Genomic DNA, 13,038 nt, shown 5'->3' with positions numbered 1-13,038 from the left:
TTTACCTTATATGAGGTGTTGAATTCATAGGTTACAAGACAAGTGATGGATGTGGGACAAAAAAGTAAGTGTACCCCGTATTAAACAAAAATATTCACAAGTAGTCTGGACATCCGATAAATATTCCTAAATTAAACATGCCTTCATCCCTATTTTTTTTTAAATTTCTGACCAGATAGGTGAAATTTGATATTGGACCACATGAAGAGATTAATTTGGGTATGAGTTGATACTTAATGTTAAGATTACTGTCAGTGTATACTCATGGTATAATTTCGAGGTTTGCATATACAAATTCAAAGTTTGAGTCTTTCCTTTCAAAATGTTACGGACGCCATCACGACTTTCTGTTACTGATGACGACGAATATCTTTCACTTGTCAACATGAACAACACAAACAACCGGTCCTGTTCCACGAGTACTACCTAACTAAAACAAATTATCTTTTACAGGAGTTGCATACACTTACTTAAAATAACTAGCCATTTATTTCGGGTTAAAATGCCGAAAAAGTGTATGCAAAAAAAAAAAAAAAATAAAATCCGCAAATTGACTGATAATTGTAAGTTATTTCATACAATATGATATCATAGATATCTAGCAACAATCCCTATGTTGCTAATTCCTGGGAGTTTTGTATTTTATTGATTTTACTTTTTTGCTTGGACACGGGCTTTTAAACCTTCAGTTTATTCGTCAAGTATCTGCGATGAAAATTATATTTCTTCATTTGAACTATGAAGTTAAGTGTGTTCCATTTTCTTTTTCTTGAGAATAGACGCATTTAATTCCTATTCGAACGTATACGGTTTTACAAGATTGTCAAAGTTTGGATAATATTGTGATTGTACATTTTGACGTCCGGCATTACTGACGAGACAAATATACCCAAAATGCACCTTCAGTGCAGTGAAAATAGTATTGGTTATGTCATATCAAACATTGACATATGATTGGTGTAATCAATGTGAATAATCATCCACTTAACTTTTTCTGTAAATTTATATTAATCCTATCGTCGAATAGCAACCTTACGATATCAGTTCGCTCGTGCAATGCAGTCAAGTGAAGTGCAGTACTACTATTCTGTACAAAGAAACACTAATCAGTGTTAACATAACATTTAATAATGAAGAACGCAGCTGATATATAAACTTATGCATGACTACATAGTGTTGCGTTTATCGTAGCACGTCGACCATGTAGCCGATATAATAGTCAAATAACTACATCTGAAAATTATTGCTATCAATTTTTCATTTGCTATTAATAATAAGGTGACAATTTGTGATCAATGTTCAAATTTCGTTCATCGATTAACATTAATTAAGGCAAGACACATAAACGGAGTATATTAAAACCAAAACGTTATTCCACGATAGAAAATAAAGATAAGAAACACATCATCACCACTTCCCCAAAAAAGAAAGAAGATGTAATATAAATAACCTTAAATGCCCCAAAAAATGTGTGAATATCAAATGACATATTGAGGATGCAACAGGAGCATATAATCTAGAAATTTAAGTAATACAAGTCAGTGTTACCAGTATAAAAAGTATATACAAATGTAACAATATCAAACCAAAACCGAATTCTTACTTCAAAAAAGTCCAATCAATTGTTCTGCAAAGTTTGGATAGTACATAAATTTGTAAAACCAAGATATAAATCAACATCATCAATAAATATGGGAAACAAACATTTTTTTTTTCAAAAGTAAACTTACAAATTAAACTACATCCGTTTATCAATCTGGACTATTCAATGTTCTCAGAACTTATAGCCGGATTATTTAAATTACAATGCAACTTTGCCGGTTACCTGCCATTTTGTATTCTTAATTTTTTTTTTCTCTATTTATTGAGGTGACAATGAAAATCTAGCATTACAATTGATAGAATACATCAGAAGAATATTAAATAATAATTTAAAAGTAACAATGTACGACAAAAGGAGTGATGACTTTCAAAATCTTGTTCAAGGTATTGATTTCTTAGAAGCAGACAGTGATTCTACCTCATGTTCAGCATTTTAATAATTTTGTCAAAAATCGAAAGAAAAGGAATCAATGATATGCTTGAATTTCGGTACATTACCTAAAATGAGGTATTGATATCATAAGGGACAAAACAAGTGAGGAAAATGGGGCAAAACAGTGGATTGTGTAGAGAAGAAAAATCTGAACAAATGGTCTGGACATCCGATAAATATCCTTTATCTGGCATAACTGCATCCTTATTTTATTTAAAATATCCGAATAGATCATTGTAATTTAATATTAGACCACATGTAGAAATTAATTTGGGTATGGTTACTTTATGTTAAGATACTGTCAGTGTATACTCTTGGTATAATTTCGAGGTTGGCATAAACAAATGTACAATGGAAGTCTTTCCTTTAAAAATGTAACATACGCTATCACGACTTGTTAGACCGTTATGAGTAATTTGTGTCACAAATGACGACGAATATCTTTCACTCGTCTACATGAACAACACAAGCAATCCGTCCAATTTCCACCCGAAAACTACCAATCTAAGAAAAACTTATCTGTTACAGGAGCTGTATTTATGATTTTATATTTTGCAAGTACACAATGTTTTTAAACCTTCAGTTCATTCGTCAAATATCTACGAAGGAAGTTAAATATCTTCATTTGAACTATGAAGTTAAGTATGTTTAATTTTCTTTTGATAATAATAACTCAATCGATTCTTATTCGAACTAATGCGGTTTTACAAGATTGCCAAAGTTTGTATAGATAGTGCTTGTAAATTTTGACGTCGAGCATTACTGAAGAGACCATAATTTCCGTAATGCACATGAAGTGCAATCAAATTAGTATTGGTCATGTCATATAAAACAATGACATATGATTGGTGAAAGCAATGTGAATAATCATCCACTTACCTCATTCTGTAAATTTATATTAATACCACGGTCGACTAGCAATCCAACGATTTCAGTTTGCCCGCTCAATGTAGCTCCATGAAGTGCACTACTACCATCCTGTACAAAGAAATACTAAACAGTGTTTACATACAATTGAATGCTAACGAATGCAGCTGATATATACACTAACGCATGACAATATATTGTCGCATTTATTGTAGCTTGTCGACCCAGCAACCGATATAATAATCAAATAAAAATGATAACTGTTATCATTTTTTTACTTGATAATAATATTAAGGTGAAAATTTGTGATTGCTGTTAAATCTCGATAATTGATTAAGAATAATAAAGCCAATATATGTTTTGGACGCCGTAAGGATTTATTGTACCGTTGTGTGTAAATTATGTCACAAGTGACGACGAATACATTTCAATTGTCAACATGAACAACACAAACAAGCCGTCCTATATACCCCGAATACTACCTACCTAAGAACAACTTATTAGTTACAGGAGTTGCATACAATAACTTAAAATAACTAGCCTTTTATTTTGGGTAGAATGGCTAAAATTTGTATGCAAAGAAAAAAAATACAGATTGACTGATATTCTTTTTAGATTTTTCATAAAATATGCTTTCATAGATATTTAGGAGCAACCCTTATCTTGCTAATTCCCTGGAGCGCGGTATTTTTATGATTTCACTTATTTGCTGGGACACATGTCTTTAAACCTTAAGTTTATTCGTCAACTATTTGTGACAAAATTTAATTTCTTCATTTGAACTAAGAAGTTAAGTATGTTTAATTTTCTGTTATTGAGAAAAAACGCAATTAATTCCTATTTGAACGAACACAGTTTTACAAAATGTCAAAAGTTTGTAACAAATTGTGATTTTACATTTTGACATCCAGCATTACTGAAGAGACACTAATTTAACAAATGCATATTAAATGCAGTAAAATAATTATTGATATATAAAACATTGCCTTATGATTTGTGTAATCAATCTGACCAATTATCCACTTACATTTTTCGGTAAATGTATGTCAATACCACGGTCGATTAGCAATGTAACGATTTCAGTTTGCCCGTTCGATACAGCAAGGTGAAGTGCAGTACTACCATCCTGTAAAAAGAAATACAAAGCAGTGTAAACATACAATTGAATGCTAACGATTGCAGCTGATATATAAACTAACACATGACTACATAGTGTCGCATTTATGGAAGCTAGTAGACTCTGTAGCGGATATAATAATAATAAAAAAAATGATAATAATTGTTATCAAGTTTTCACTTGATGATAATAATAAGGTGACAATTTGTAATAGATGTTTAAATTTCGATAATCTAATAAACAAATCATCACCAATTACAAAAGGAAAAAGGTAAAGGGTAATTCTTTAAACCGAAATGGCGATAAAAAGTTCTTTTTAAATTCAATATATAGAGATTAATTTAATGAGGAATCAACAGAAGCATATAATCGAGACATATTTAGTAAATATAAGTTAGTCTTTCCAGTATTAAGTGTGTATACAATTCTAACAACATCGAACCAGATGAAATACATAAGAAAAAGCATTAATTTACAAGAAACAATGTACACCAAGAAGAGTGATAGCTTATGGAAATCATGTTCAAGATATTATTTTTTTTAGAAACAGTCACTGATTCTACCTCATATTCAACATTGGAATTATTCAAGTTCAAAATTGTAAGAAAAGGAACCTATGATCTGCTTGAATAATGGTAAATTAACTTGTATGAGGTATTGAATTCATAGGTAAAAAGACAAGTGAGGGATGTGGAGTAAAATAGTATACCCTGTGTTGAAGAAAAATATTAACAAGTAGACTACACATTCGATAAATATTTCAAAATCTGACATAATTTAGTCTTTTTTTCAGATTTCCCACTAAATAGGTGTAATTTGATATATGACCGCATGAAAACCAAAATTTGGATATGTGTTAATATTTTATGTGAGGAATAATGCCGGAATATACACATGGTATAATTTCTAGGTTTGCATAAACAAACGAAAAGTTGAAATATTTCCTTTAAAAATGTTCTGGACGCCGTAATGATATCATGTACCGGTGTGTGTAAATTATGTCACAAGTGACGACGAATATATTTCAATTGTCAACACGAACAACACACACAAGCCGTCCTATATCCCCCGAGTACTACCTTCCTAAGAACAACGTATGAGTTACAGGAGTGGCATACAATAATTTAAAATAACTAGCCTTTTAGTTTGGGTTAAATTGCTAACATTTGTATGCAAAGAAAAAAAAATCACAGATTAACTGATACTTTTTTAGTTATTTCATAAGATATGCTATCATAGATATCTCGGAGAAATCCCTATGTTGATAATTCCTCGGAAATATGTATATTTATGATTTTACATTTTGCAAGTACACAAGGTTTTTAAATCTTCCGTTTATTCGTCAAATATCTGCGAAGGAAGTTAATATCTTCATTTGAACTATGATATTAAGTATGTTTAATTTTCTTTTCATAATAATAACGCAATCAATTCCTTTTCGAACTAATGCGGTTTTACAAGATCGTCAAAGTTTGTATTAGATAGTGCTTGTAAATTTTGACGTCGAGCATTACTGAAGAGACCATAATTCCCGTAATGCACATGAAGTGCAATCAAATTAGTATTGGTCATATCATATCAAACAATGACATATGATTGGTGAAAGCAATGTGAATAATCATCCACTTACCTCATTCTGTAAATTTATATTAATACCATGGTCGATTAGTAATCTAAAGATATCACTTTGCCCGCTCCATGCAGCTTTGTGAAGTGCAGTACTACCATCCTGTACAAAGAAATACTAAACGGTGTTAACATACAATTGAATGCTAACGATTGCAACTGATATATACACTAACGCATGACTACATAGTGCCACATGTATCGTAGCTCGTCGACCCTGCAGCCCATATAATAATAGAAAAAAAATGATAATACCTGTTATCAATATTTTACATGCTAATAATAATAAGGTGACAATTTGTGATAGATGTTTAAATTTCGATAATTGATTAAGAAAAATTAAGGCAAGATATGTTTGGACACCGTAACCATTTGTTGGACCGTTGTTTGTAAATTATGTCACAAGTGACGACGAATATATTTTAGTTGTCAACATGAAGAACACAAAAAAGCAATCCTATATCTCCCGAATACTTCCTAGAAGAAAACTTTTTAGTTACAGGAGTTGCATACAATAACTTAAAATAACTAGCTTTTTAGTTTGGGTTAAATTGCTAAAATTTGTATGCAAAGAATAGAAAATCTCAGATTGACTAATATTTGTTTAGTTATGTCATAAAATATGCTATCATAGATATCTAGGAGCAATCCCTATGTTCCTTGGAGCGCGGTATTTTTATGATTTCACTTTTTTTGCTAGGACACATGTCTTTTTAACCTTAAGTTACTTCGTCAAATATCTGCGACAAAATTTGATTTCTTCATTTGAACTGAGAAGTAAAGTATGTTATTTTTCTTTTGGTGAGAAGAGACGCAATTTATTCCTATTTGAAGGTATACGGTTTTACAAATTACCTAAGTTTGTATCAAATTGTGATTGTACATTTTGACATCCAGCATTTTTGAAGAGACACTTATTTCACAAATGCATATTAGATAAGTATTAATAATGTCATATAAAACATTGACTTATGATTGGTGTAATCAATGTGACTTATTATCCACTTACATTTTTCCGTAAATTTATGTCAATACCACGGTCGATTAGCAATCTAACGATTTCAGTTTGCCCGTTCCATGCAGCAAGGTGAAGTGCAGTACTACCATCCTGTACAAAAAATGCTTAGCAGTGTTTACATTACATTTAATGCTAAAGATTGCAGCTGATATATACACATATGATTGGTGAAAGCAATGTGAATAATCATCCACTTACCTCATTCTGTAAATTTATATTAATACCACGGACGATTAGAAATCTAACAATTTCAGTTTGCCCGCTCCATGCAGCATTATGAAGTGCAGTACTACCATTCTGTACATAGAAATACTAAACGGTGTTAACATACAGTTGAATGCAAACGAATGCAACTGATATATTCACTAACGCATGACAACATATTTTCGCATTTATCGTAGCTTGTCGACCCTGCAGCACATATAATAATCAAATAAAAGTGATAACTGTTATCATTGTTTTACTTGATAATAATAATAAGGTGACAATTTGTGATTGATGTTCAAATCTCGATAATGATTAACAAAAAATAAGGCAATATATGTTCTGGACGCCGTAACGATTGTACCGTTGTGTGTAAATTATGTCACAAGTGACGACGAATATATTTCAATTGTCAACATGAACAACACAAACAAGCCGTCCTATATCCCCCGAATACTACCTACATTAGAACAACTTATAAGTTACAGGAGTTGCATACAATAACTTAGAATGACTAGCCTTTTAGTTTGGGTAAAATTGCTAAAATGTGTATGCAAAGAAAAAACAATTACTGATTGACTGATATGTTTTTAGATATTTCATAAAATATGCTATCATAGATATGTAAGAGCAACCTCTATCTTGCTAATTCCTTGGAGCGCGGTATTTTTATGATTTCACTTATTTGCTAGGACACATGCTTTAAACCTCAAGTTTAATACTTGTGACAAACTTTAATTTCTTCATTTGAACTAAGAAGTTAAGTATGTTAAATTTTCTGTTATTGAGAAAAAACGCAATTAATTCCTATTTGAACGTATACAGTTTTACAAAATGTCAAAAGTATGTATCAAATTGTGATTGTACATTTTGACATCCAGCATTACTGAAGAGACACTAATTTCACAAATGCATATTAAATGCAGTAAAAACAATATTGAAATATAAGGTATTGACTTATGGTTTGTGTAATCAATGTGACCAATTATCCACTTACATTTTTCGGTAAATTTATGTCAATACCACGGTCGATTAGCAATGTAACGATTTCAGTTTTCCTGCTCGATACAGCAAAGTGCAGTACTACCATCCTGTACAAAGAAATACAAAGCAGTGTAAACATACAATTGAATGCTAACGATTGCAGCTGATATATAAACTAACGCATGACTACATAGTGTCGCATTTATCGTAGCTCGTCGACCCTGTAGCAGATATAATAATCAAATAAAAATGATAATAATTGATATCAAATGTTCACTGGATGATAATAGTAAGGTGACAATTTGTGATAGATGTTTCGATAATTGATTAAGAAAAATTAAGGCAAGAAACAGAGAATCTGAAAACCAAACCATAAATCAACAATAGAAATATAATATAATAAACAAATCATCACCAATTACAAAAGAAAAAAGGAAAAAGGTAAAGGGTAATTTAATACACCGAAATGGCGATAAAAATTTTTATTTTAATTCAATATATAGAGATTAATTTAATGAGGAATCAACAGAAGCATATAATCTAGATATATTAGTAAATCTAAGTCAGTCTTGCCAGTATGAAGTGTATATACAATTTTAACATCAAACCAGATGAAATACATAAGAAAAAGCATTAATTTACAAGAAACAATGTACGCCAAGAAAAGTGATAGCTTATGGAATTCATGTTCAAGATATTATTTTTTTAGAGACAGTCACTGATTCTACCCCATATTCAACATTGGAATTATTCAAGACAAAATTCGTAGGAAAAGGATTAAATAATCTGCTTGAATGTTGATAAATACATTAATATGATGTATTGAATTCATAGGTAACCAAACGAAAAGTTGAAATATTTGATAGCATTTAAACATGTTAGATATTATATTAAATGGAAACGATAGCTATGTTTAAATTTTCAACAATTATAAAGAAAGAATTTGAAAATCTACTTTCGATATTTCTGAAATTGCAGAGTCACAAACATATCCTTCTAAATGTATAACCCACAACAAATTTAATTAAAAGATAGAGAATCTATCATGTCTAATAAGAGAAAGACAGACAAAGTATAATGAAGTGTTCGTCTGCAAAGTAAATTGAACAATAATTGTCATAATCAAAACCACGTAAAATAATTCAAATCTTAATTATGATAGGCATAAGTACGTTTGTTTTATACGTGATCTTATGCTAGTTAAATAAAGGCGGGAATCTGGAAAACTATGTGATAAATACAAATGCAATATTTCTATCTTTTTTGTCAAGATATTTTTTTTATGGACGAATATTCAAAAAGTAAAATCACAAAAATACTGAACTTAGAGGAAGATCAATTGGGAAAGTCCATAATCACATGGCAAAATCAAATAACAAAACGCATCAAAAACGAATGTGTGATTTTAAAAGTCATGGACTACTTTGTTTAAACTTAAGCGACGTATTCAATCAAATTTGATGGTTGGAAATAACCCGTTTCATTACTTCCGTACTTCGAGTTACGTACGTATGTCATTTTATTGGAATTCTCTAATAAACATTGACATATGATCAGTGAAATCAATGTGAATAATCATCTATATACCTTTTTCGGTAAATTTATATTAATACCACCGTCGATTAGCAACCTTACGATTTTTTATGAGTTGATATTTTATGTGACGAATAATGCCGGAATATACACATATAATTTCTAGGTTTCCAAAAACAAACGAAAAGTTGAAATATTTTCTTTAAAAATGCTCTGGACGCCGTAACGATTTGTTGGACCGATGTGTGTATTTGTGTCACAACTGACGACGACTATCTTTCAATTGCCAAAATGAACAATACAAACAAGCCGTCCTATATCTCCAGAATACTTCCTACCTAAGAAAAACGTATGAGTTACAGGAGTCGCATACAATAACTTAAAATAACTAGCCTTTTAGTTTCGGATAAATTGCTAATATTTGTATGCAAAGAAAAAAATCACAGATTAACTGATATTTTTATGAGCAATACCTATGTTGCTTATATCTGCAACACAATGTAATTTCTTCATTTTAACTAAAACGTTAGTATGTTTAATTTTCTTTTCGTGACAAAAGACGCAATTATTTCTTATTTGAACGTATACGTTTTTACAAATTGTCAATGTTTGTATCAAATTGTGATTGTACATTTTGACATCCAGCATTTTTGAAGAGACATTAATTTCAGATAAATAAGTATTGATAATGTCATATCAAACATTAACTCATGATTAGTGAAATCAATGTGAATAATTATCCACTTACCTTTTTTGGTAAATTTATATCAATACCACGGTCGATTAGCAATCTAACAATTTCAGTTTGCCCGTTCAATGCAGCCTCGTGAAGTGCAGTACTACCGTCCTGTACAAAGAAACATTTTAAATGCACTGTAAATATACAATTGAATGCTAAAAATTGCAGCTGAAATATACACTAACGCATAACTACATAATGTTGCATATATCGTAGCTTGGTGACCCTGTAGCAGATATACTAATCAAATAAAAATGATAATAATTGTTATCAAATTTTCACTTGATGATAATAGTTAGGTGACAATTTGTGATAGATGTTTAAATCTCGTTAATCGATTAAGAAAGACTAAGGAAAGAAACAGAAACAGGGTATCTTAAAACCAAAATGGAAATAAAAAATTAAAAAAAAAAGATAGGCAACAAACACCACTTACCAAAAAGAAAAAAAGTAAAGGGTATTCTTATACACCGAAATGGCGATAAAAAATTGGATGTTAAATTCTCAACATAGATATTAATTTAATGAGGAATCAACAGAAGCATACAATATAGATATGTTAGTAAATCTAAGTCAGTCTTGCCAGTATGAAGTGTATATACAATTTTAACAACCTCAAACCAGATGAAATACATCAGAAAAGCATTAATTTACAAGAAACAATGTACACCAAGAAGAGTGAAATTTTATGGAAATCATGTTCAAGATATTAATTTTTTAGAGACAGTCACTGATTCTACCCCATATTCAACATTGGAATTATTCAAGTCAAACTTCGTAGGAAAAGGATTAAATAATCTGCTTGAATGTTAATAAATAAACTAATATGAGGTATTGAATTCATAGGTAACCAAAAGACCAAAATTTAGATATGAGTTGATATTTTTTGTCACGATTACTGCCTGAATATACAAATTGCATATTTTTGAGGTTGGCATTAACAAACGAAAAGTTGAAATATTTCCTTTAAAAATGTTCTGGAAGCCGTCACGATTTGTTGGATTGTTGTGCTTAATTCGTGTCACAAATTACGAACGATATCATTAAATAGTTGCAGGAGTTGCATACCATTACTTGAAATAATTAACCTTTTACAATGTAGTTTGGGTTAAATTGCTAAAAATTCATATGCAAAGATAACAAATTCAAAGATTGACTGACATTTTTTAGTTATTTCATGAAATATGTTATCATGCATGAAGATTTCTATTAGCAATCCCTATGTTGCTAATTTCTTTGAGTCCGGTATTTTTATGATTTAACCTTTTTTCTTGGACACACGGTTTTAAAATCTTCAGTTAATTTTTCAAATATCTCCATAGAAAGTCCAATTTCTTTAATTTAACTATCAAATTAAATATGTTTAAATTCTTTTCGTGAGAATAGACGCAATTAATTATTATCGAACATATACGGTTTTACAAGGTTTTGAAAGTTTGAATTAGATTGTGCTTATAAACTTTGACATTCAGCATGACTAAAGAGACAGATATTTTCAAAATGCCCCTTACGTTCAATTAAATTAGTATTGGTTATGACATATCAAACTTTGACATATGATTGGTGAAATCAATGTGAATAATCATCCACTTACCACATTCTGTAAATTTATATTAATACCATGGTCGATTAGCAACCTTGCGATTTCAGTTCCCCTCTTCCTCGCAGCCTCGTGAAGTGCAGAACTACCACTCTGTACAAAGAAATACCTAACAGTGTTAGCATGACATTTAATGATAAAAAAGACGTTGATGTATAAACTAACGCATGCCTACATAGTGTCACATTTATCGTAGCATGTCGACTTGGTAGCCGATATAATAAACAAATACCTATACCGTTATATAATTGCTATTCATTTTTCATTTGATAATAACATGAACAATAAAGTCACAATTTGTGAAATACGTTCAAATCTTGTTAATCGAAGTAACTAATTATATGGATTCAAAAACTGTTTCATTTTGTTTTCTGGAATGTTCAATTACGACTGCGAATTATGCCTTAACCAATGCATATAATGCTTTGATCACTGCATATAACAATAATATACAGGATTAGACAGCCGTTGCGTACTATAGTTGTCATGGGTCAATTTCTTTTGATTTATAGCATCCTTAACTTGGTAAACTCTCCCCATTTGAAAGGTTCATAATAAGTAGACAGCATTTCAATCTAGTGCGTACACACTTAAACTATATATAATATATGAATTATGATTTCAACGGTTTTCCTTGTATAGTATTCATAATATAGTCTAACGGACGAAAATGCATGGCTGTAATGACGAAAACATCTGTTCACATGTAAATCATCAAAAAATTATACTAGGTCTGCACCTGATAAAGAAGTCTAAACAAATCTTAATTCAAAACAACGTTCAAACCTATGATTGCGTTGAAGAAAAACCATATTTTGATACGTGTGGTTGCAAAACAAATTTCTTAGTGGTAGGGTCTAAATATAGCACAAACAACGTTTTCCAAAAAGCCAAGAAAGCGAAAAAGTATATTTTAACATGTATTAGTTTCGAACACCATTATATACTTGTTTTACCCAGCAAATCTGTTCTCTTATTTCTTCTGAGCTCATTGTGAAAATTCTGTAAATAAAGCTGATATCAATATAAATATTAAAGTTATCCTTTATACAATGTTATACTTTTCTCTTTTTCACCAATATGATATGAATAAATAAATGAAACATAGTGATACATCACAAAAATGGATTGAATACATGATTCTAATTCACTGATGATTACTAACTATAAATTTTCATTTGTTAATTGATTAATTGTTCAAAGATCAATTATATAATTTAGGGTAAGGAAATCAACACTTCAAATAGATATAATATTTGCAATATTATTTTATCTAAAGACAATTGCATTATCAGATGGTTAAGGATATCATTCC

General features: G+C 30.3%; 1 protein-coding gene across 1 annotated transcript; it reads right to left on the bottom strand.

The window, feature by feature from the left end:
* Nucleotides 1-976: 976 nt before the first annotated feature.
* Nucleotides 977-12,715, bottom strand: LOC139503963 (serine/threonine-protein phosphatase 6 regulatory ankyrin repeat subunit B-like). The gene is made up of 8 exons (XM_071294008.1): nucleotides 12,680-12,715; nucleotides 11,718-11,816; nucleotides 10,133-10,231; nucleotides 6,862-6,960; nucleotides 5,650-5,748; nucleotides 3,930-4,028; nucleotides 2,915-3,013; nucleotides 977-1,087 (listed from the first exon to the last, which is right to left on the bottom strand). Exons 1-8 carry the CDS (start codon nucleotides 12,713-12,715, stop codon nucleotides 977-979), a joined length of 741 nt encoding a protein of 246 aa, XP_071150109.1.
* Nucleotides 12,716-13,038: the final 323 nt, after the last annotated feature.

Source organism: Mytilus edulis, chromosome 14 (assembly GCF_963676685.1).
Source record: "Mytilus edulis chromosome 14, xbMytEdul2.2, whole genome shotgun sequence".
Lineage (NCBI taxonomy): Eukaryota > Metazoa > Mollusca > Bivalvia > Mytilida > Mytilidae > Mytilus > Mytilus edulis.
This window is presented reverse-complemented; position numbering and strand designations above follow the sequence as displayed.